Below are 23981 nucleotides of genomic sequence, written 5' to 3'. Positions count from 1 at the left end.
GAAAGTCGGCTGGAAATCGGGTGATGACTCTTGAGCCGGTTTGGCACGGGCCGGTTTTGGCGACATCTCATCTGCGATTCCAGGAAGTCAAAAAAAAAAAGATTCTACCCCAGGTTGGACGCAGAATTCTTAATTACAGAAGCAGAGTCATAAGACTGGAATTTAGATGATAACAAGGAGGCTTCACATCTATAACCTCGAGGGATGTCTGCTGAAAGAACCCACGTTCAATCCCGATATATGGTACAAGGACTGTACCAAAAACATAGAGAGCTTATGGGGCAACAGTCCAGTGTTGTTGAACTGGATTTTTTCAGAACAGGATCCGGAATTTTATCTCAACAATGACTTGGTTCGACTGATTCGATTGGATGAAATGGACGAGGAAACAAGGACTGTGGTAATCTCTGATAAACCCTACCTGGAGTGTATTGGGCCTATCAAGTCCATGCTGGACTCGGTGGAAATCAAGTGCGATTTGGTTCTAACAAGTAGCAGCTTGGGAAATTCAATGCAGAGAAAATGGGAATATACCAAGAAGGTGATACAAACGAATCTGCAATATTTGGAGGAGGTATTGTTCTATGGCCCTTACGAAGAAGAAACTGAGATGTTCATCTCCAGCTTCCACCAACTAGGCGTTGAACTAGGATTTCAGACTCATTACATAGAGACTCCGAAGCTGGCCATATATCTCCATCCAGACTCTGAACTGGACGTGGTGTCGCAGATTTTGGCCCAGACCTCTGCCACTTTCGGCAAGAAGGGACCCACTTTGAAAAACTTGATTGGAGGCTCCATCAGCTATGAGCTGTCGACAGAATCACAGAAAATACTAATTGAGTACTTCAGAAAAACTCTGAACCTTTCTTCGGACTGGATATTCGACTGCAAGGCAATTCCGATAACCAGTCCCTTTAAAGCAGTTCCCAAGGCTATTCTCGAGCAACTAGGGTTGAACGAGCATGTGACCATGGTACCAGCGTCATACGGAATTTCCCCAAACGATGACACGATAATGGTGAAAATGATCAGCAACAGAGAATTTACCCAGTGTTTCTACGGAGATTTGGGACTACGCATAGCCTACAAGAAGGATACCCCCGATCTGCAGTCCAATCTCTCGCGGATAAAGTCGTGGAATCTAGTGGATGATTATTTCGAGGTTCAGACCGTTGTTAAACACAGAAAATTATATAGAATCGTGGGAAAAATACCACAAACTCGCGAAAATATCCCAATTCCGGGGGAGGTTACCGAGGGTATTGATAGTGAGAAAATCAGATTATCTGAAAAAGGCATCTGATGAGACGCGACTTTTTTGAGTTGTAGTTTTCCATTTCTTTATCCTTACAACATTCTTAGGTTGTACTGGAATTGTGTTCAATTTTTATTTATTTTGAACTCAAAAGTTCCAAATGACTTCCCAAGAACCATTAAAGGCAGCTCGTTTAGAGATTCACTGGCATGATAATAACTTGCCGGTATACTCGGTTGATTTCCAGCGGGCTGTGAAGGGTGGTCACTCGCCCAGGCTGGCCACGGGAGGTGGTGATAATAATATCAGGGTGAGTCAATGCAGCAGATTTTATCATTGGATATTCATTTTTTGACTAACGTTCGCAGATATGGAGGCCCATCTACTCGGAAGACGGGACATCCATCAAATCAATGGAGTACCTCTCCACGCTGGCCAAGCACACCCAGGCAGTCAACGTGGTGAGATTTGATCCCAAGGGCGAATTACTGGCTTCCGCTTCAGATGATGGCACTGTTATGATATGGCATCTTTCCGATACCATTGTAAAGGTGTTTGGGGCAGAAGATGACGATGAAGTCAAAGAAAGCTGGCTCACCAAGCACACGTACAGAAACTCCACCAGTGAGGTGTACGACCTGTCGTGGTCTCCAGATTCGAAGTATATCACAGTTGGATCGATGGATAACGTGATACGGATTTACAATGTTGCAACTGGACAACAAGTCAAACAGATTGCGGAACACAACCATTACGTCCAGGGCGTGACCTGGGATCCACGGAACGAGTACATTGCCTCTCAATCGGCCGATAGATCTGTTCACATTTACAAGCTGAATGCTTCAGCAGATGGACTAAGTCTTGCACCCACAACCTACTTCAAGATCACGAAAGGGGACATTCCTACGCACCGTATTACGAACCCACCTCTGACTTTCGAGAATCTGAGGACGAAGGACCATGGCACATACTTGATGGAACCACCCCATTCCACCCACAAAAGACGATTGTCATCCTCTTCTACTGGCTCCAATACTACCACCACCACCACAATGCCAGCGAGATCCATGTCACCTTCGCCGAGCATTCAACCGCTCCCAGCTGTGAGACCAATGGATCCACCACCTGGATCCAGTGCTTCTGGATCATACAGGTCTTCTTCCCTGTATCATAATGACACACTTCAGTCGTTTTTCAGGCGGTTGAGCTTCTCGCCCGACGGTTCGCTGTTGCTGACAGCTTCTGGTATTTTCAGGACTACTACCACGGCAGTTGAAGAGACAGAAGCTCCGCCCACTCCTGACTATTCTGGCGCTGGTTCTTCTGGGGCAGCTGTAGGTGGAGCTGCCACTCATGTTCCGCCCTCTACTTCAGTCACCACTATGAACACTGTCTACATCCACACCAGAGCAGGTCTGAATCGGTCGCCTGTTGCCCATCTGGTTGGGCTAAAAAAGCCTGCTATCGCAATCAGATTCTCTAATGTGATATACAAACTCATACAAGACGAGGCTTCGGAGGTGATAAACCTGCCGTACAGAATGATCTTTGCGGTTGCTACGCAGAACTCCGTGGTAATTTATGACACCCAACGTGTCAAACCGCTTGGATACGTTTCGAATATTCACTATGCCGTGATCACAGACATTTGCTTTTCCAATGATGGAAAAACGTTGGTAGTTTCATCGGCTGATGGGTTCTGCTCCTACGTGATCATTGCCGATTCGCTTTTGGGGGAACCCCACGAAGACAATCTGACCAATTTGATGAAACGGACACAGCCTCTCCAGCAGCTTCAGTCGCCTGTTATGTCACCGCCTATAGCTCCAAATCCCACCACAGTGATGGAACTGCTCCAATTACAGCCGGAGAAGAGCTCTAGTATTGAGGTGATCGACATTACTGAGCCCTCGTCTTTCGATGAAACACCGCCCATAAGTGCGGAGGCAAGGACACAGAATATGCTAGAAGAGGACAAGGAGAAAGAGAAAGAGAAGAAGAAAAAGAGGAGGGTTGCTCCTACGTTGGTGGAGAAGAAGGAATGAGGATTTGTTAGCGGAATTGATGCTTCTAGTTAGATTTAGCAGGAACTGAATTTCAAAACATTTCAGGCAATTTCTGCCGATTCACTCGAATATAACTAAATTACTGTAGAATATCTTCCATTTCTTGGCCTATTTTTTCAACGTCGAATTATTAATTGGGGTTTCACTAGGTTCTTCCATTTGGTAAGGTTGAGTCCTAACTAAGGCTTATCTAATCGGATTCTTTCCACGCCAGATCACCCTGAATTCACGAATAACTTCTCAACCAAAAGCAACACACTTGTACATCAAGGATAACGAACTTTACCAGGCATGGATAATTCGACTACAACCTTTGTTGTCAGCTTGGTGATAGCCTTCATCTTTTTGCGTTGGTTTATATCCACCGGAGACGCTAGCCAGTCCGTCCAACCGGCAACACCAACGCCCACGACGTCGACTCCTGTGGCAAAAAGGACGGTAAAGCCAATAAAACGAGAAGTGACAAATGATATGGTTGAGATCGTCCAGTCGATATTGCCAAAGATTCCAGAATCAGAAATCAGAGCGAGTCTGCAGAAATCAGGCAGTGTCGAGGTGACCGTCGACGAGTTAATGCTGGCCGAAAAGAACAAGACCAAAACGTCCTTTAACTTTCAGGATGAAAAGGAGTTCATGATCCTGCAATCGAGAGAGGCGTATCTTCGCAAGCATAAAAATTAGAACGGTGTTAGAGATATCTGAGGAACGGCGGAGGAATCATCATGAAGGCGAGCGTGTAATTAAAAACATAGATAGCTAATAGCCATTAAACTAAGCAGACTAGCAACTAAACACTAGCAAATAACAAATATGACATCCCAAATAAAAGATTTGTTTTCATTGGTTGAAGTCCAGCTTGAATTTTTTCTCTAAAAGGGTTAGCAGCTGCAAGTGCTGTAGCGTAAATTGAAAGGTATAATACTCACCTTGATTTATCACCTTGTAAATAAAGTTGGTGATGATATCGCTCTCTTTAACGGGAGTATTCAAATAATGACTTTTCACAACATTCGCAAGGTCATTCTTGGAGATCCGGTTGCCTCTTTTAGCTGATAGAGTGCTTTGGGCTAACTTTGACCTCAACAATTCCCCATGCCTGCTGAAACTCGTGGGTATGATATCTTCCCGTGGAACATTCGGGTACTCTTCAGGATTAGGCAGCAAGAACAACTCTCTGTATTTTCTGAGACTCTCATTGGGCAAGCTCTCAAAATCCAGCGGGTCAACCAGTGGTTTGTCCTGTGGTCCGTTGGAGTTGATGTGCTTTGATAAAATCTCCTTCTGGGCCTGCTGTAATGCCAAGTTCCTGGCTTTGGTGGACGAGCGACTGTTTGATTGTGCCTGTTTTGGTTGCGACTCCGACTCGGAAGCAGAATAGTCTCTTCTCGCCATTTGTGAAAGTATGTAGCGCAATAGTGTATCAGGAAAAGAGTGTTGTCATAGTTCTCTTCCTATTGGCGCCATATCGGGACTAAGGACGATGTGGTGGGTTTGAGTGCGGGAACCAGTTTGGGGCCACACCAATGCATGTGGTGCGGCTCAAAGCTGCACAGACCAGCCATATAGCGCTACATGAATACAGCCGAGATTGAAATTAAATTATGAAAATCAAACAGAACAGCTAGTTACCAAAAAACAGGAAGCGAAGCGTTCATCACCATGAGTGAAGAGATAGGGGCAAAAAACTGACCCCGCATGATCAGAGTCATGCATTAGATAAGAGATTCCCTTTTGGAAAATTGCAAGGGAGGAAGTACAATTATTGGCTTGGAGTTTTGGTCAAGGTTGTGGATAAAGTTATCAGAAACAGAACCTTTGGGTGACTCGCCACGCGTGAATTGTTGGGCCTGTTGTGGGACTTGGACCTGTGGTGCATTATACTGCGGTGGGTTGTAGGCCTTGACCTCGTCGAGATTCTTGAATCCAAACGAGGATGAACCACTGTGCGAAGAATTGGGCGATCTCATAGGCTGAGGCTGATGGGAGACTAGCGGCTGATAATCAAGAACAGAGTGCGATAGAACTGGTGAGGAGTCTTTCTGGATCAACTCCAGCTTGGAGTAAACCAAATTCCCGAGACATGATTTCAAAGCAACACTGAATCTTTCCAGTTTTTGGGGCTCAACATCCAGAACACTCAACCAGACAAAAAGACACTTTTCGAGGTTCTTGAAGTAGAAGAAGAATTGCAAATCATCGCTTAAGATCTCTCTCACACTTTCAACCTTTGGTTCCTTCGATTTGTTGTTAATGAATTCCCCAATTGTGATACTTCTAGATCTACCGCGAGCATTTTCCAAACCATGATCCACGTTCGCACCTAGATCTTTGATAGCATACAGAATAGCAGAAAGCATCGAACAGTCCTCCTCGTGGAACTCGCCATCTTCATAAACGTCGTCATTGACATTAGAGTGTTTGTCGCCATTCAAATAGCGACTGTGCGACCTGTGATACAGAAGAATGCGAAACAACACCAAGAAGTTCGACACAACAAACTCCAAGAACAACCTCTTGTTCTCGGGTAATTTGAGATATATTATCTGCTTGTTGAGCGACTTGTTGACGAAGATAATGCCCAGAAATATTAGAGGCAAGGAGGTGATTCCAAGATTATTGTTGATCACCAGAAAGTTGGAAAAGCCAGCACCAATATACTCGAATAAATTGGTATAAATGTCATCAGTTGTTAACCAGACACCTTGCAATGGAAAGAATTTGGATAGGTCAAACTCAACCTGAAGCCTGCTTGGAACACCATATGTAGTTTCCACGTTATAGAGAAACTCTTTTAGGGTCAGAGCAAGCATACTCCAGTTGGTTTCGTCTTTGGGCAAGAACACATAGCTTGCGAGCAAATCGGTGTACTTTAAAGGACAGTTCAAAAGAAGTCTCCGTTTTGTGATTATCAAAAGGTTAAGGAACCCTATTTGATCTTGGTCATTCACAAACCTGTTGACAAGGGCCAGAGCACCTTTTGAGGTAGCTGCAGAGTCGCTTGTGCCATCTCTCTCGTCCCTTATCACACCAATGTTGAAATCAGAGTTAGTATTCTTGCAACGTTCAAGATAGTTGCTGTGACCATAATTAAAAGACTTGTTAGCCAATATGATGGCATTATGCAGCAGATTCCTATCGTCATCATAAACTCCACTACGAAGCTGAAGTCTTGAATTCACCACCGCAGCCTGGGCATCATTGAACTTGATTAGCTGCAGCTCGTTCATGAGTCCACAGATAATCAATTGTTCGGTAAACCCCATGGAATGCTTCAAGCTCTGATTATCTGCCGTGACATTGGAAGTCATAGTCAGATTTTTCAGCAAAACCTTGAGCGGAAGTTGAGATCTGGAGTCCTCTTTGGGCACATTCTTGTCCAGCAGATACAGGTGCAGCGAGGACGGTGACTTGTTGTACACAAAAGAGTACTGAGAAAGCAAAATATAAGCATGCCACAGATAGTTTTTCACGAATGGATGCGAGGACTGCTTGGAGTTGGCGATCTGAGTGGAAATGATGTTGTTGAGATATTCAAACAAAACGTCGATCTGGATAGCCAGTTTGTTCTGCTCTGCAGAGAACTGTGAAAAGTATGATATGGAGATCGAACACAGCACTATCAAGTTCTCAATAAACTGGTTGAAGTTGGCAGAGTTGTAGTTGATCTCATAGGAGGATATCTTTCCAATGATGATATTCCATGCGATGTTAAACAGTTTGGTGGCATCTTCAAAGTCTCCGCACTCACAGGCACCTATGCATACTACCAGGTAGAACAACTCGTTTGAACTGGCCAAGTTAGTCAACTTCGCGGGATCCAGTATAGGCAGTTTGTTGAGACATTTGGTGCCATAAACAAGTAGATAGTTGGAAAGACTGGAATCCAACGAAAGGTCTCTGGTGATATGGCTGAACTTCTTGGACAGTGTAAGCAAAGTAACGATGGTCTTTTCGGTAAGAACATTTGGATTCGATGAAATAACCGGCTCGTCCTCCGGATCCGCGAAGTCTGAAGTCGGCGACACCGAAGTTTGTTCCGGTTGTTGTTGTTGTTGCTGTTGCGAAGGCTGTTGTTGTTGTTGTGAAGGCTGGAACTGACGACCTACCCTAAAATCCGGTGTTCGTGCCTGTGCACGCTGTTCGCTAGAAAGTGGGGTTGTAGAGATTGCGGATTCAATATTTGACTTCACCAGGAGTCCATGGACCGTCCTGCAGTGGCGTTGTAGCAAGTCTCGTCTCACAAACGAGTGGTGACACAGGGTGCAGTTAAAGGGCTTCTCCTTGGTATGGGACCTCTCATGCCTGAGCTTATGCTCGGACCTGGAAAACGATCTCGCGCAAAATGAGCAGATATACCGTTTAGACATCGCAGAGGTCTTAAACGACGAATTTGGATTAGCAAATAAATAAGGGAAAAGATATTTGACAGGCGGGATACATTTGGCAAAAGGCCAAGTTTACCGCGTGTATTGGCTCGGTATCAGCCTCGTGAAAAATCTTAGTTAGCATGGAGAGAAGAGGGGAAGAGAAACGTTCCCCTCCCCCACAGAGCAGGTGGGGTAAAGCTAGACTACGGCGATGGGAACAGACTTTTGGGGTATTATGTCCAAGGAGCTCAAGATTGGACATGTGCTTATGAAACGTGAGGATATTGGTCTAAGAGCTACCTGGTGGAAATGAAGGAGAATTGCTTGGCGACCGAAAACTTTCAAATAACCGTGAATCCTTCGGAGGGCGGTTCCTCAAATTTATCGGACTTTCGATATGCCGCAAAACACAACTCCGTCAATGTGGTCTGAGACACTACCCCTCTTCGGAGAAAACGGCACGTGATGTTTGTGGCGCAGTTGCTGCCCCTCTGTGGCTAGTGTGAGTGCTTTTAGGTGCTCGTGGCGCCTCGCAAAATTTTCTTCTGCTTCTCTTCTCTCCAAGGATATGATTAGAATGAATTATACTGCGTTATCGTCATGATATTTGTTTAAATGAAATAATTATACTGTACACTATGATCCTTACTTCGAATTGATTCGTTTTCCTTTTTGCTTCAGTCCAAGTTGAACAGTCTCAAGATTTTGCGTCCAACCTTCTTTGGTGATTGCGGCGCATTCTTCTGATCTCCTTGTGGAGTTTCCTGGGACTGCGAGTACTGCTGTTGCTGTGTCTCATACGGCAAGTTGTCCACCTCCTGCATTGGTGGAGTGGTATTAGCAGTTGAAGGTGTTCTCTGCTCGTAGCGTGGTTCATAACGTGGTTCATAACGTGGTTCAAGCGATTGAGAGAGCGGTTGAGATAGCGACTCGAACTGAGAGTCCGTTTGCGAAACATCTTGTGACAACTGTAATCCCGGTGAGACATCGGTGCTTGGTTCAGGGATGATTTCGTTAATCAGATTGGGGTTCACATCTGCGTTCCCTATTGGTTCAGCATGATTTGGAAGCGCAACTGTAATACTCTGCCTCCGGCTTTCTGCTGGAGGCTCTGCGTAAACTGGCTCGACTTCCGTGTAGCTTGGTTTCTCAGCTTTCTTTTCCTTTTTCTTATCCTTTTTTTCTTCTTTTTTAGGTTTCTTATCTTTCTTGAAGCTGAAAAACGAGGACTTCTTCTTGGGAGCAGACACTGAAGCAGGAACAGCCTCCACCACAGGCTGTTCAATGGGTCGAACATTCTGCTCCGATAGTCTGTGCGGCTCAATTGGTTGACCACTTATTAGCGCTGTAGCATCCGACTCTCTCTGCTTCTTCAAGAGCTTGACTTCGTCCTTCATCTCACGTTCGCGGGTTTTCTTCTTCTTGCTGTCCTTTCTCGTTTTCTCAGGAATATCAGTTCTGAGCGAATGCGTCTTGAAAGCGTGATTGGAAGGCTGGTAGTGTGGATGGCTGCTCACCTGACTGCCCATGGAGGTCATGGACATGGTCCGGCCTGGGACAGCTGGAGCTGTCTGGGGTTGTGCTTGTGGCTGGGGCTTCCCTCCTTCTCCGTATACCTTCTTCAGAGCAATTGCATACGCCTTCTGGTACATTTCCTCAGTCTCGTCAGCTGTGGACTTCCGTTTTGAGGGAGGGGCAGCATTGATCTTTACGCTTTTCCTGGCCGATTCTACCGAATTTCTGAAGCTGCCATTGGAGTGAACGTCCTCCGTCACTTTCTGATTCGTAGGAAGTAGATCAAATGCATCAGAGTACACAGAATCTCCAGAATCGCTGTCTTGGTCAGAAATTCTGGTCTTCTTGGCGCTCTGGGTGCGTAGCATGGGCGATTGTTGAACCACAGGAGATGAAGTATTGGACTTCTTCAGTATAGAACGAACAGGAGAGGGAGCTGGTTTGGTCAAATCACGATAAGAATGCTCAGCAGGATCTGCAAATATCTCGCGGCCCGTTCTCTGATTCTTGGGAATGGCGGGAGCAACCTCCGGCAGTTCGTCTTCTGCCTGGTAGAAGTCATCGTCAAACTCCTCAACAATACTTTCCAATTCATTCGCATTAGGTGCAGAATGAACCGGCAGTCTGTTTGATTGGATAGTTGTAGTTTTAACAATTTCGAAAGAGCCTAGTTTCTGAATGGTCTGCTTGGTTATAGTCTTCGTTCTTCCGTCCAGACTCTGTTCTCTGACCGTCCGTATTATGGAGTTCCCATCTGGTCCTGGTCTTGTCGTCGTCGAGGTGATCGAATTTGTCCGTGAAGTCTGTGAATTCAAAGAATTGGACCTTGACGGTTGGCGCCTCACTTGTTGTTGTTGTTGTTGTAGTTGCTGCTGTTGCTGGGGTGTATAATACGAGGACGAGGACGTCAACGAGTTGGACCTTCCAGTGTTCATATAAGAATTCCTTTGTTGCGGGCTTCGGAACGATCTTGAACTCAGTGAATTAGATCTCAATGGTTGCTGTTGGGGAGCAGAGGGTCCAGTCTGGTACTTTCTAAGAGCCGCCGCGGCCGCTTGTCCAGATAACGAGTTCATGGAAGCTGCGCGCTGCTGAGCTGGCTGTGCCACCTGCGGTTGGACATAGTAATATACGGGGGCATCTCTCCTGGATGGTTTCCTCGAAAACAAACCCATTTTTTGTGCCGGTATGTGGAAAAACCGAGTACAGAACAGACATCAACGTCAACATGAAATTCCTAAGGGGGACCGTTAAAAAGCAGTTTGGTAAAGTCGTGCGCTGCAGTAGAAGACCGAAAAGCGGGATATATCCCGTCGGCACAGGGAACACAAGTATTGTGGTTTTTGCACTACTGTTTTCCATTACCCGGCCGTGAACTCCTCCCGCCCGGGAGTTTTTCAACAAGGCAACGTTGGCCGAGATCACCGTGCTTCTCCTTCCAACAACCCCATTGTTATCACCACACAATGTCTACTGTCGAGGAATTGAAGGCCCTAGTGTCGAAGTTGCACGAGAGAATTGCCACTCTTGAGGAGAAGGCTGGTTTGGCTCCAGTCCTTCCACCAGCTATCCGTATGGTTTTGATTGGTCCACCAGGTGCTGGTAAGGGTACCCAGGCGCCAAACCTCAAGGACAGGTACTGTGCCTGTCACTTGGCCACTGGTGACATGCTTAGATCGCAGGTCTCCCAGAAGACCGAGCTTGGAATTGCTGCCAAGAAGATCATGGACCAAGGTGGTTTGGTTTCCGACGAGATCATGGTCAACATGATCAAGAGTGAGCTGGAAAACAACTCCGAGTGCAAGAACGGATTCATTCTTGATGGTTTCCCAAGAACCATTCCTCAGGCCGAAAAATTGGACTCAATGCTCACTGAGAGTGGAAAGCCATTGCAGAAGGCTGTTGAGTTGAAGATCGATGACGAACTTTTGGTCTCCAGAATCACCGGTAGATTGGTCCACCCCGCCTCCGGAAGATCCTATCACAAGGAGTTCAACCCACCAAAGGAGGAAATGAAGGATGACATCACCGGTGAGCCTTTGATCCAGAGATCCGATGACAACGTCGAGGCCTTGCAAAAGAGATTGATCACGTATCATAAGCAGACCGAGCCAATTGTTGCATACTACCAAAAGACCGGTATCTGGGCTGGTGTGGATGCCTCGCAGAGCCCAAAGAAGGTCTGGAGCGACATTTTGAAATGTCTCGGCCAAAAATAGGTTTTTGCCGAACCCTAGCGGAAGAAGTCGAGATTCGTTTTGACATCAACAATGCAAAAGTAAATAATGACTTTGTCCTACCAAATACGGTGTAAATATTCAGTACTCAAAACTTTGTAGTCAGTAAGATAGCGAAGTTTGAGTGAAGAGCGATGAGACAGCATCTGGATTGGTCGAATTTCGGATTGAAAACCCCTGCGGATTCAATAACGTGTAGCGGCTGATGGCAACAAGCAGTCACTCATCTCCGTGTAGAACAATAAATATTACACTAACCAGAACCAATAAAGCGTTAACGAGGGTAGAGGGAGCCCAGCACCGCTGCAAAGCTATTGAGGTGAAAATGTTATGGAGAAACGTGAGGTTCTTTTGGTGCGTATACCAAAAACCCCAATTGAGCATCAGTGTTGGCAGAGCAGCTCAGTCAGCCGGAAACAGAATTAGAGAGACAGTGAGTTCGCCCAGTTGCTTGTCGATTGCATCAGACTGGGGGTGAAGTCTCGGCTGTCGGGAGAACTGATAAACCGGTTTAAAACGGGCAAGATGGAGTATAAAACAAAAGAAAAGAACCCTATGCGCTTCGAATTTAACAGAAAGATAATCCAGCTTTCTGTATCAAAAGCATAGTCGAGTTATTTCCGTGTTGAGCACCAAACATGTTTGAATGGGTTTGGTTAAATCCTGCTATATCTGGATCGCTGTATGCAAATGTGCCCCGGATGAAGCACCTACGCGCCCATGGAGTAAACTAAGGACCAGTAAAATGTTAGGGAAATCCCAGGGGTGGATTACGTTAGCGTACAGAAGTATGACCTACATATATGGTGCGTACAGAACTGACCAATGCAAATGAGGTTAAATGCAACCGAGGCAGACCAATCGGGGCGCTCAGTTTTGTGAAAAATAGTTTCTGGAGTAGATATCTCCACCAATCACAAATCCATAATTATGCTACATTTCCCATAAATAGTATATGTCGTGTTGGAAATCCGGCATAGCCAGGGCAGCGGAGCCGACATTGTCAAAATGCGACAGAGATAAGACGTAATCTGGGGGAGGGACTTGGAGGGGACGTGACCCCTCCAAGATGCACACCCCGTGTCAGTTGACTTCTCTCATCGAGCCTCGGATATGCCCCCGGATCTCGCTTTTGTCGGTGTAAAGTGGGATGATTCGAAGAACAGTTATTCCATTTAGAAAAGCTCAAGAAAGTTGATTTGATGCATATGAAGTCCATAATTGCAACTCTCATCAAACGAGCAAAGCGTAACTCACCCCGTGGCACCCGTACTCCACTACCCCCCTCCCGTGCCACAGCAACCCGAAACTGTCCAGCCCAACCGAACCCCCGAAAACCCCCCAAAACAGAACCCACCCGGTCGGAATGGGATCACCGGTCGACCCTATCGGGAACACGAGTTTTTCAATGAGAGCCTTCGTTGTTTCTTCGTTTCCTCCTGTTTTATCGTCTTGTTCCTTCAGACAAATTCTGGATACTGCTTTAAGTCAACTCAATCAGCCTTTTCCGCCGAACGAGTCGTCTCTGTGATCTGAATATCCGAATTTATATCTTATACCAGTTTTACTACAATGTCGGCACTCCTTAAGCAAAGAGTCAGATACGCTCCATACCTTGACAAGCTCAGAACTCCGGAGCAGTGTATTGAGCTCTTCAAACATGGCCAGTATCTTGGTTGGTCCGGATTTACTGGAGTGGGAGCTCCTAAGGTGATTCCTACTGCACTAGCCCAACACGTCGAGGACAACAACCTTCAAGGAAAGCTGGGTTTCAACCTGTTTGTGGGAGCTTCGGCCGGCCCAGAAGAGTCCAGATGGGCAGAGAACTCCATGATCCTTAGAAGAGCTCCTCATCAGGTTGGAAAGCCCATCCAGAAAGCTATCAACGATGGTAGAACTCTTTTCTTTGATAAGCATCTGTCGATGTTCCCCCAGGACCTGACGTACGGCTACTACACCAGATTCAAGGAGAACGATCTCTTGGACTTCACCATTATAGAGGCCACTGCCATCACCGAGGACGGATCCATTGTTCCGGGACCTGCTGTGGGGGGCTCTCCCGAAATGCTGAGTGTTTCGGACAAGATCATTATCGAGGTCAACACGGCCACTCCATCGTTCGAAGGTCTGCACGACATTGATCTTCCGGTAAATCCGCCCCATAGACAACCATATCCTTACACTTCGGCCTCTCACAAGAACGGAAGGGTTGCAATTCCGGTTGACCCAAGCAAGGTGGTTGCCGTTGTGGAGTCCACCACGCGTGACAAGGTTCCTCCAAACACGCCCTCGGATGCCACTTCCAGGGCGATTGCCGGTCACCTGATCGACTTCCTGAACCAGGAGGTTAAGTATGGCCGTCTCCCCGAAAACCTGCATCCACTTCAGAGTGGAATCGGAAACATCGCCAACGCTGTCATCGAAGGTCTTGCTGATGCCTCTTTCAAGAACCTCACCGTTTGGACCGAGGTCCTCCAAGATTCGTTCCTAGACTTCTTCGAGAATGGTGCTTTGGACTATGCCACTGCCACCTCCATCAGACTGTCTGAGGATGGTTTCGAGAGACTGTTTGCCAACTGGGACCTGTTCTCGCAGAAGCTGTGTTTGAGATCCCAGGTGGTTTCCAACTCCCCAGAGATCATCAGAAGATTGGGTGTCATCGCCATGAACACTCCTGTAGAGGTCGACATCTACGGTCATGCTAACTCCACCAACGTCAACGGATCCAGAATGCTGAACGGTCTCGGTGGTTCTGCCGACTTCCTCAGAAACGCTAAGCTGTCCATCATGCACACCCCCTCTGCCAGACCTTCCAAAACGGATAAGACCGGAATCTCATGCATTGTCCCATTCGTTTCCCACGTCGACCAGACCGAGCACGATTTGGATATCATTGTCACCGACGTTGGTCTTGCTGATCTGAGAGGATTGGCTCCAAAGGAGAGAGCTGTTACCATCATCAAGAACTGTGCTCACCCCGACTATGTGCCTCAGCTGCTCGACTACTACGACAGAGCACTGTTCTATGCCACCAAGAAGAAGACTTTGCACGAGCCTCACATCTTGAGAGATGCCTTGAAGATGCATTTGAACTTTGAGGACTTCGGAACCATGAAGATTGATTCCTGGGATAAGAAGTTTTAAGCTGCTGACCCTGACTTGCTCTGAGTAAACCTCTCACGTTGTCTATGTTTATGCCCAAGCCATTCGGTTGAGGATTATTGCTTATATAGACTGCTTTAGATATGCCATACATCCATATCGTTGCTTGGCAACTTCAATAAACCATGCTTTTGACTAGTATTCAAGGGAAACCCGAAAAAAACCGGGTCGTGCTCTCTGTTAAACGTTTGCGTGTCTTGACTAACTTGTCGCCACACGTAGAAAAAGCCAAAAGCGCAAAAAGGTGCGAGGCTGGTTATGTCATGAAAGGGTCTTCTGATGAACAATGCAAAGCACCAAGGGAGCTCTTTATATACTCCCATAGTTCCTTGTTCACATTTGAATATGAGCATAAGCAACGGAATGATGTCGGGATTTCTCGCCACTGTGGTAGTTGTCCTTGAGTCGTTTATTTCCTTTGTGACGTTTTTGCTGCCGAAGTGGCTGATACGCTACTTCACAAGACTAACAAGGGTTATTTTCAGACTTGTTTCTGATATTCCTTTGTATTCCAAGGATCCGATATATGATGCATTTATCAAAGAAATGGGTACTCCTCAGAATGAAGAAGAGGACAAAGACGACCAAGATTCGGACGAGCAAACAAAGCCACAGCTGTATGCTACAAATGGCAGTGCTACCAGCGAAGAAGCCACCAGAGATGATACGATTTCCCTCATCAAAAAACTGAAAAATGCAAGGTCAATTAAGGAGATGTGCTCTTGTTTCGGATATAAGGTCCAGGACTATCTGGTGACTACTCAAGATGGATATCTGCTGACTCTGCATAGAATAATGGCTAAGAAACCTCATTCTCGCACCGGGAAAGTGGTTTATATGCAACACGGACTGTTGATGAGTTCAGAGATATGGGTCACCATGTACAAAGAGAGACTGAACCTTCCGTTTGTGCTGACGGATTTGGGATTTGATGTCTGGCTGGGGAATAATAGGGGAAACAAGTATTCGTGCAGACATCTCACAAGACCCATAGACTCGGAGCAGTTTTGGAACTTCTCAATCGACGAATATTCGATGTTTGATATCCCAGACTCGATAGATTATATTTTGAAACAAACTGGCCAGACGCAGGTGAACTACGTCGGGTTCAGCCAAGGATGCACACAAGGGCTTGCAGCCACCTCTCTCAACAGAGACTTGAATGACAAAATCGACAAGATGATCCTTATCTCCCCAGCAACAACCCCCCATGGACTATCGAACCCTCTGATCAACTCGATAATCAATTTGAGTCCCGAGTTCATGTTTCTCCTCTTTGGAAAGAAGATCATTCTGAAGAGTGCGTACTTTTGGAGAGACATCATTTACCCTCCGTTGTTCATCAAAGTGATAGACTGGGCCGATCAAATTTTGTTCAACTGGAAGAGCGAAAACATCAACTACATGCAGAAGTTTGTTTCATACTACCATCTCTACTCTACCACGAGTGTCAAATCAGCGGTGCATTGGTTCCAGATCATCAAATCCAAAAGATTCCAGATGTATGACGCAAATAAGAACAGCAGTGATTTCCAGACATTCCAATTTCCCATCGAAAATGGGGAAGGCTCCAGAAGAATCATGGTGCTTTTCGGAACAAGCGACTCGTTGGTGGACATACAGCTCTTGCAGAAGCAATTAGGTACGATCGAGCAGATAGTTCCTATCGAAAACCATGAGCATTTGGATCTGGTCTGGGGAACGAGCGTAGATACCAAAATTGCGCCTCCAATTTGCGAGTTTTTAAAGCCGGGGGGAGCTCCAGATAAGGATAAATAAGATTTAAGATCGCTTGATCTTTGCAAAAACGTTATCCGGTGAGTTTAGACTTTCGGCGCGCACGGGGAACTCCTAGAGGCCAGCCCCAAAAGCTTCTCGTCCTAGTGCATCACACATTCGATAAATGCCGGTCTAGATGCGCAGCACCAACAAACCCCCTGAATCGAGTGGGAGGGCTCATTAATATTGGGGCCTGCCATACAGCCATATTAATTGCTAGATGATTCCAGTTGTATTTACAATATTCGTTGTTGTTGAAAAGAATTGGGGACGTCAATTTTACCCCAGTCCATATACATAGTTTTTGCGTGGGATTAAATTGCTGCGTCTTCTGCAGTCCAGCACGCATTAAACGAGGGCTCGACTAAATTCCGTGTGGCTCGAATTTTAACTTTTGGTGGGACACGGTCTTATTGTTTCGCAATCCTACCGCAAGAGCAACATTGAAAGAGGCATACTTATATACCTTGCCAGAATTTTTTTTTGTCCTGGACTATATTTCAGGGGAGCGCTCATGGTTGCACTGAGAAATTGAGCAAACGCTACTGGGTTGGAGCAATAGTCGAGGCAAACCCACACTTGCTCTATCGCCTCACACACCTACACACATTTCAGCTCTCCAAACTTCACCGCTACGCAATCGGAAGACAGGTGTTCCACAAAACGATCCAAGTCAAGTTCAAAAGTTTGGCGGTTTCCTCTGAGCTATTCTATTTCTTTGGTGAGCGTCTAGGACATTTTCTGATACTCCGGATTAAAGAGCGCCTCTCTAACAATCAACTATCAAGCAAATCACCAAATCACTGTCGCGGAGACTTTTGCAACAACAGGAAAAGATCTTTCAAAAATCTTGCTCATCTCATGGAGTCTTACCATGGATTAGTGCTATCCCCGAAGGATGCGATAATACTGCTTGAGGCCTCAAGACAGAATCTGATTCCTACCATACGCAGAAGACTCACCGAGCGTGAGAGAATCGAACTAATAAAAAATGGAGCCGTCTTCATATGGAACGAAGAGGAGTCTGGGATGAAGAGGTGGACTGACGGAATATCGTGGTCGGCCTCGAGAGTCAACGGGGCCTTCCTGATGTACAAGGAGATGGAGAATTCAGGTCTGGGTAACCGGGACGACAGTTACCAGTATAAAATGAACGGCTTGATGAAACAGAGCTTTTCAATCACTCTGAGCACTGGAGTGAAATTGCATCTGATCAGCTACGTCTCCAATGAGTACCTGAAGGAGTATTATATGAACAGACACGGCATGAAATCAGTTCTCATAAGGCCTACCGAAGATCCTATTTTCACCACGGTCGAGCTAGATACTTCTCTGTATCCTTACCAGGATGAACACATCGACTCCACGTACGCTACCTTTGTGGACAGACGGATTATTCATCCTTTGCCACAACCTTCGCAAGTTCCGCGAGCACCACAAAACATACCACAACCGCAGCAAGTTCTTTCGCATATACCGCAGTCCTCATTAATGCATCACCACGAAAACCAGCATGGTCATGCGCAGCAATTTTCTCAATTGCCATCCAGTCTGCCGCAGCAATTATCGCACTCGCAGTTGCAAGGCCACCCGGCCAAGTATGAAAGCTCCAATACAAATACATTTTATGCTCCTCAGATGTCCTACAGTCTATTGGCTCCCTCGCCACCTAATTATTTGGGGTCAACCGATAGAGTCGGTGCGGCGAACATCATTTCCACCGCTACTGCAGCAAACACTTCAGGTTCAACTCCATATCCCCAAAGACCAGGTGTTTACAACAACCACAGCGAGGATGGAAGGGTGCTGAGCTATTTGGATAAGAGTTTTATATAGACTGTACTTTTACTCGCAACGTCACAATTTGGAAATAAGGTCGCATTTTTTACAACTCAGTCATACAATCATGTATATTTGGTATCCATAGCGATTGGCTTTAGGAATGGCAATCCTCAAAAGAACTCCGGTGCTATTTTTGAGCGATGCGCAAAGTACGAAGTAACTCTAGACTATATGCAGCACGGGATAGATTGTATAAAATATGGTAAAAGAAAGCTATAGAAAGCAGTTTCTTTTTTGATTTTATGATTGTTAAAAGCTGTCAACCCAAATACCACCGCCTCGGAAATTCTCAAAATTTCTATGTTTGCTGCATATATCAAGAAAACTGTCATGCGTCCTCCTCTGCGGCTTGACGCAGGCCTCCCAGAGCCTTTTAAGTATGTGTTTTCTCCACCAGTTTCGAAATAACTACTATTCATGATACTAAAATAACTTTGGCAATAGAATGTCTACTATATGGAGCATTTCGAATTGAAATCTTTTCATACCCATGATGCACCATGGGCGGCATTTGAAGATGTCAACATGCGTCGCTGGGTCCGGGTCACCCTGTCGTGAACTACGGGAGTCATAACGAGTCACCTAGTTGCGTAAAAGATATTCGAAATCAGTACTGAGACGTTAAATTTATTCTACTGTAAGTGAAGTGGTTTATAATGAACACTTAGAGCAAACTTTAAGTGTGATATACTAAGAGTTAAAATTGTGTGAAGTAGCAGGAGTACTATAAATATCACTGAAAAGGTCGTACACCTGCATCAATGATCAAGTATCAAGCACTCTCACTATCACCATGACTGTATCCATCAGGAATTCTATAAAGCGATAAAATGCGTGAAAGGTGAAAGTCCCAAGAGATCGGAAAATCTTTCTAAAAATCAATTTCCAGAATTCTGTCGGACATGCCTCAACTAGAGGAGACGGTGCCTGTTCGGTAGGTCCTCAGAACACCCACGGTTCCAGTGATTGTACCTAAGCCGATCGAACCAGAGGAAGGACTCTGGATTGTGCGATACATCGAGCTAAACTTTTGGTGGTATGCCGAGGATGTAGTTACAGTGACACCATCAACGGTATTTGTGACCCAAACCCAGGTAGTCGAAGCCGCGATTGAACTCGAGTCATCTGAGTCTGATTCGGAGGTACTTGCAGATTCGAGTGTGGTCAGGACTGTAGATGACGCTGTAGTTGCAGCTGTTTTCGAGGTGTCCGAAGTAACAGTTGTCTTGCTGGCGGATGCTATTTCTGTTGGCTCAGAGCTGGTTGACTCAGAAGTAGTGGGTGTCGTCAGTGCGGTGGAGGTTGGCGTGGTTGAAGTGGTGGGGGTTGTCTGGGATGTTGTAGTTGGTGTAGTCAGCGCTGTTGTGGTTGGTATAGTCAGAGCTGTAGTGGTCGGGGTAGTGGAAGTTGTTGGGGTTGTGAGTGCCGTGGTTGTAGGTGTAGTGGTAGGTGTAGTAGACGTCGTGAGAGCCGTGGTTGGCGTTGCCGAAGTGGTCGTCACTTTTGCACTAAGCACCAAACTAAACCAAAATAGCAGAATCCCAAGAACTTTTTGATTGAAAATCATCCTTGATTTCCAAAAGATTGAATATGCTCCTTGGAAAAATAAAAAAAAACGAGGATCGCTCAAACTTTGGTCATATAGCGGTACCTTTTTGATCTGAGTCGAACAGAAAACAAAAATAGACTCAGGATGCTGGCAGATAAAATAGTCGAGAGTCTCGATTATCTTTTATTACCGGAGAACAGTCTTTAAATATTGGAACGGAGATAAAGACAAACCAGGACCTTCAGTAAAAATAATAATAGCAGGGCTAGAAAAAAGATCAGCTTAGCACACAGAGCGTGGATTGGAAAATGTTTGAGGCGGGATTAATCAGTGTCACCATGTCCAATTCGCTTATATATATTTCAGGCACGGAACAACCCGATTTGAACACTGCTTACGCACAGCGTGATATCATCCTTGGTTGAAATGCACGGACATAGATGTTCATGCAGCTACTCTTAAAAGGTCCGAAGTGACAATTTGCGGACGGATCATTAGGTATCATCACGACGTAAAATAGGCAAGAAGAATATGATTCGGAAGAGATCGCGAGAATATGTAGACCAATATAATTCTCTAATTTTATTGCCTTTTTGTTGTCCCTTGAGTTCATCATCAAGATGATCCATGTTTCCTCGCATATGGTGCAGCGGATCACCAGCACAACGGCAAAGCCTTCCAGACTGCGCGGTTACCCTAACAACCGTGGGACCGAGGTCTTCGGGAACTGAAACAAGGCTACACTTTCAAGCACACACTACCTAATACTGATGTGAAAATTGATTCAGAAAAAGCCTGAGCTATCGGTGTCTAACTTACAGGAGAAATATTTCGGCGACTCAGCTCATGTTTTGGAAAAGCGGGTCTACAGATTCTTATTCATGGCACAGCCCTCATTTCAGGCATGAACTGAATGAATGTACGCGTCCTCGAGATGCATCGGAAAATACGCCGTTTGGTCAGTGCACGTGGATATTAGGTTGGTTTCTTTTTCGATTGTCTTCTAAGCCTTGGAGTGAGATTTTGAAATAGCCGGGCTCCTGTCTGCACGCGTTAGGATACTCGGTTTTATCCAACAAATTCGGCTTTTGTTTGGGTGTTTTCTAAATCACGATAATCTTTGATGAGTTAGATATCTTTGTCGTTAATTATTCCAGATACAGGACAACTGAGGTTGGAATACTTTTTTCTTGTGTAGGCATAGTTCGTTTCGGGCATGAGCCAATATTTTCCAAAAATAGGGCCTCATTTTTCAACCTCGTTAAGTGAGAGATTTTACTGCATTTGATCCATATTCACAGGACCTACAAAGCCTTGCTCTGCAACATGGTCCAATATGCTTCGGGCAACCTTTTGTATGGACACGGTTTGTGGTAGCCCGATCAAGTTCTTCGTATCGATTTTTCCAATTAGCTCCAGAATCTTCTTAACATCGTGCCTCATATTGCGAGGGTTGTTTTCGTCATACATGAAACCTGGTCTCATGAAGATAGGTCTCAGCTGGGGCTGCATTTCGTAAAGCTCTATTTCTGTGATCTGTTTTGACTTGAGGTATTCTGCTGGCGATGGAGACTTGAAATCTGCGCTTATGTAAACGAATGGGAAACTCTTTGGCCATTCATCAGATAGGTTTTCTGCAACAGCCTCTGCCAATACTATTGCACTCTGGTGGTTCAGACCGTCGTAGGTGTTAAAAACTTCCTTCTCCATGGGATTTGATCCTTTCGAACTTGTAAAAACTTGAAATGCTTGAGCCAAGGTCTTCAGAGGGTTACTTGCTCCGCTGGACTCAAGGTTGATCAGCTTCTTGTAATCCTGGTTCTCCCATATCAATCCCAGCGAATGAACGACTGCGTCCGAAGTCTTCAACACACTTTCGTAAGTCTTGGGTTGAAATACATCTCCTTTGACCCAATTGACCTTCTCCACCCAAGGTTCGTTTGATTGCACCGGTTTTCCACTTCTGGAGACAGAGTTCACCGTCCATCCTCTTTGTATGGCCTCTTTACAAATCGCTCTTCCCAGGAACCCGTTCCCACCAAACACACTTATGGACTTCATTTGTGTATATATGTAAAATCTTTTTTCTTCAAAAAAGCAGATCACAATCTGCTGTGACTTCTCCTCTCCAGAATATTGCTTCCTCAAGATCCTTTCTCATCAATATGGGCTGACCTCTTTTTAGCTTCAGACACTACTTCAGTAATAAAATACCACATTATTTGATTATCTAATCTTTTCTATGTAGATAAGACCTGCTATTCACTTTCTGAACTTCTTCAAAGGATCTGTCTTCTTCTTGGAAGTTCCGTTTTTCTTCTTACCCTTCTTCTCCTTAGTAAAAGAAATAAATCCAAGATTCTTCTTTTCAACTCTTGCACCCGCTGGCAACAAGTACTCCGGGACTCTCTTCAAGTGGTCCTGCACCATGGTTGGGTGTATCTCAAAATCATGCTTCAAACTTTTCAAATCTTGTGGATTTTCCTCGAAGTATCTTTTCAGCTTATCGTTGTTGATCAACTCTTGTGTGATTTCCTTGAATCTGGCCTGTCTAACAGCATGCTTGGTCACTGCTCTGAACCCATCTTCACACCTGTATCTGAAGCCTTCGATCTGGCCCATGTCAAATTTGAACGGCGTCAATTCAAGTCCAATATTAGCCTGGCTCTTGACGATCTTTCCGAGAGTCTTTTCATCTTTCTCACAAGTGGGAAAAGATGAAGCTTTGTGCTTTCCAAACTGCTCCTTCAAAACCACAAACGACAGACTCATACCAGACTTTCCTGCTCTTGCAGTTCTGCCGATTCTATGGATGTAGGATCTCGAAGAAGTAGGGAGATCAAAATTCAAAACACAAGCAACGTTCTGGAAATCAACACCTCTGGATGCTCCGTATTCTTTGTCCTTCTTATCATCAGAGCCTTCTGAATGGGAGCGCTTCTTGAACGAGTTGTTCTCGTCTGTTGCAATCAACAACTGATATACGCCTTTGTTGAACTGTTCCACAATGTTGACTCTCGAAACCAAAGGCAGCTCAGAGTTCAAAACACATGATTTGATACCGTATTGCTCCAAAAACAGCTTCAGCTTGTACCCACGGTCAATATCGTTCACGAAAATTAAAGTCTTGCCCTTTATCAGTCCCAATTTGTAGATAACATATGTCAGCAAGAACTTTTCAAACTCGGATGTCTTAATGTAATATTGAACCAGCTGAGACTTGTCTTTAGATTCGTCAATGTTTAACTTGATAATGGCGGCTTCTTTACCATTACAAACCTTGACCTTCAGGTTGTCTATCTCATCGTTCAACGTTGCGCTCATTAGGAATTTTTGAATCTTGGGGGATGACAGCTGTAATGACTTAATCAAACTGTCGAGATCGTCTTCATAGCCATAGGAAATCATCAAATCAGCTTCATCTATTGCCAGAAACTGCACGTCTTGGTATCTGGAAACAAACTCAGGTTGAGACTCCAGCTGAAACTTCAACTTAGAAGGGGTAGAAATAACAATCTTCCCTGTTTGATTGACGTATTTGGTATCACAAAGATTCACAGATTTAAGGGTCTTATCGCAGTACATCGTTAATCTGTCCATAAAAGTTTTCACCTGGTAGGCAAGCTCCCCGGTCGGCACCAACACTACTGCTCCCACGCTTTCATCGTCTAACGATTGCACCAACAGCCTCTGTATTATAGGTATACAATATGCTGCAGTCTTTCCTGAGCCAGTAGAAGCCTTTGCAAGAACATCCTTTTGATGCTCGAGTGAAAACTCCATGGTCTTGGTTTGAATCAGTGTTGGGTTGTTGAATCCGAGTGTCTTGATAGCTTGCAGTAGCCTTGAATCTAGGTTGAACGCCTCAAATGAGGCAGACTCATCCACATAAACATCTGACGCAGCGGTCGCTAAAGCTAATTTCTTGTCTTTCGCCATTATTCGTAATCAACGAGATATCAGCCGTGTTGAGACCAGGCAGTGGTGCGGATATAAAAGTGTAAGTTTCTCTTAAAGTTTGAAAAAAAAATCTCAGGTGCCCGTGAGATGCTTGGCAGACGTGGAGGTCCCAACCGCAGCAAACAGATTACGATAACCCAAGTTTTTCACTGTTTCACTTAATTAATATATCTTCATCGCTGAGGTTGTGCTACACAAGTTAAAAGCAAGAATTGTGATATAACAGCCCGCTCGAGTTAAAACATA

At 45.3% G+C, this 23981-nt stretch overlaps 13 protein-coding genes across 13 annotated transcripts; 7 read left to right on the top strand and 6 right to left on the bottom strand.

Moving 5' to 3' along the window:
* Nucleotides 1-166: 166 nt before the first annotated feature.
* KUCA_T00003081001 (uncharacterized protein) lies at nucleotides 167-1306 on the top strand (the record flags this gene model as incomplete). The annotated part of the gene is made up of 1 exon (XM_022603390.1): nucleotides 167-1306. One exon carries the CDS (start codon nucleotides 167-169, stop codon nucleotides 1304-1306), a length of 1140 nt encoding a protein of 379 aa, XP_022459100.1.
* A 112-nt stretch (nucleotides 1307-1418) lies between these two features.
* On the top strand, nucleotides 1419-3303 carry KUCA_T00003080001 (uncharacterized protein; the record flags this gene model as incomplete). The annotated part of the gene is made up of 2 exons (XM_022603389.1): nucleotides 1419-1568; nucleotides 1627-3303. The coding sequence occupies 2 exons, from the start codon at nucleotides 1419-1421 to the stop codon at nucleotides 3301-3303; spliced, it is 1827 nt and encodes a 608-aa protein (XP_022459099.1).
* Nucleotides 3304-3615: 312 nt separating this feature from the next.
* Nucleotides 3616-4005, top strand: KUCA_T00003079001 (uncharacterized protein; the record flags this gene model as incomplete). The annotated part of the gene is made up of 1 exon (XM_022603388.1): nucleotides 3616-4005. One exon carries the CDS (start codon nucleotides 3616-3618, stop codon nucleotides 4003-4005), a length of 390 nt encoding a protein of 129 aa, XP_022459098.1.
* Nucleotides 4006-4161: 156 nt separating this feature from the next.
* On the bottom strand, nucleotides 4162-4716 carry KUCA_T00003078001 (uncharacterized protein; the record flags this gene model as incomplete). The annotated part of the gene is made up of 1 exon (XM_022603387.1): nucleotides 4162-4716. The coding sequence occupies one exon, from the start codon at nucleotides 4714-4716 to the stop codon at nucleotides 4162-4164; it is 555 nt and encodes a 184-aa protein (XP_022459097.1).
* Nucleotides 4717-5036: 320 nt separating this feature from the next.
* Nucleotides 5037-7691, bottom strand: KUCA_T00003077001 (uncharacterized protein; the record flags this gene model as incomplete). The annotated part of the gene is made up of 1 exon (XM_022603386.1): nucleotides 5037-7691. One exon carries the CDS (start codon nucleotides 7689-7691, stop codon nucleotides 5037-5039), a length of 2655 nt encoding a protein of 884 aa, XP_022459096.1.
* A 677-nt stretch (nucleotides 7692-8368) lies between these two features.
* KUCA_T00003076001 (uncharacterized protein) lies at nucleotides 8369-10381 on the bottom strand (the record flags this gene model as incomplete). Its single annotated transcript, XM_022603384.1, has 1 exon — nucleotides 8369-10381. One exon carries the CDS (start codon nucleotides 10379-10381, stop codon nucleotides 8369-8371), a length of 2013 nt encoding a protein of 670 aa, XP_022459095.1.
* Nucleotides 10382-10672: 291 nt separating this feature from the next.
* KUCA_T00003075001 (uncharacterized protein) lies at nucleotides 10673-11425 on the top strand (the record flags this gene model as incomplete). The annotated part of the gene is made up of 1 exon (XM_022603383.1): nucleotides 10673-11425. The coding sequence occupies one exon, from the start codon at nucleotides 10673-10675 to the stop codon at nucleotides 11423-11425; it is 753 nt and encodes a 250-aa protein (XP_022459094.1).
* Nucleotides 11426-13015: 1590 nt separating this feature from the next.
* KUCA_T00003074001 (uncharacterized protein) lies at nucleotides 13016-14587 on the top strand (the record flags this gene model as incomplete). The annotated part of the gene is made up of 1 exon (XM_022603382.1): nucleotides 13016-14587. One exon carries the CDS (start codon nucleotides 13016-13018, stop codon nucleotides 14585-14587), a length of 1572 nt encoding a protein of 523 aa, XP_022459093.1.
* Nucleotides 14588-14884: 297 nt separating this feature from the next.
* Nucleotides 14885-16384, top strand: KUCA_T00003073001 (uncharacterized protein; the record flags this gene model as incomplete). The annotated part of the gene is made up of 1 exon (XM_022603381.1): nucleotides 14885-16384. The coding sequence occupies one exon, from the start codon at nucleotides 14885-14887 to the stop codon at nucleotides 16382-16384; it is 1500 nt and encodes a 499-aa protein (XP_022459092.1).
* An 861-nt stretch (nucleotides 16385-17245) lies between these two features.
* On the top strand, nucleotides 17246-18220 carry KUCA_T00003072001 (uncharacterized protein; the record flags this gene model as incomplete). The annotated part of the gene is made up of 1 exon (XM_022603380.1): nucleotides 17246-18220. One exon carries the CDS (start codon nucleotides 17246-17248, stop codon nucleotides 18218-18220), a length of 975 nt encoding a protein of 324 aa, XP_022459091.1.
* Nucleotides 18221-19133: 913 nt separating this feature from the next.
* On the bottom strand, nucleotides 19134-19793 carry KUCA_T00003071001 (uncharacterized protein; the record flags this gene model as incomplete). The annotated part of the gene is made up of 1 exon (XM_022603379.1): nucleotides 19134-19793. One exon carries the CDS (start codon nucleotides 19791-19793, stop codon nucleotides 19134-19136), a length of 660 nt encoding a protein of 219 aa, XP_022459090.1.
* A 1257-nt stretch (nucleotides 19794-21050) lies between these two features.
* KUCA_T00003070001 (uncharacterized protein) lies at nucleotides 21051-21836 on the bottom strand (the record flags this gene model as incomplete). Its single annotated transcript, XM_022603378.1, has 1 exon — nucleotides 21051-21836. One exon carries the CDS (start codon nucleotides 21834-21836, stop codon nucleotides 21051-21053), a length of 786 nt encoding a protein of 261 aa, XP_022459089.1.
* A 201-nt stretch (nucleotides 21837-22037) lies between these two features.
* Nucleotides 22038-23714, bottom strand: KUCA_T00003069001 (uncharacterized protein; the record flags this gene model as incomplete). The annotated part of the gene is made up of 1 exon (XM_022603377.1): nucleotides 22038-23714. One exon carries the CDS (start codon nucleotides 23712-23714, stop codon nucleotides 22038-22040), a length of 1677 nt encoding a protein of 558 aa, XP_022459088.1.
* Between the last annotated feature and the right edge of the window lie 267 nt (nucleotides 23715-23981).

This window comes from Kuraishia capsulata, genomic scaffold (genome assembly GCF_000576695.1).
Source record: "Kuraishia capsulata CBS 1993 genomic scaffold, Kuraishia_capsulata_scaffold_3, whole genome shotgun sequence".
NCBI lineage: Eukaryota > Fungi > Ascomycota > Pichiomycetes > Pichiales > Pichiaceae > Kuraishia > Kuraishia capsulata.
This window is presented reverse-complemented; position numbering and strand designations above follow the sequence as displayed.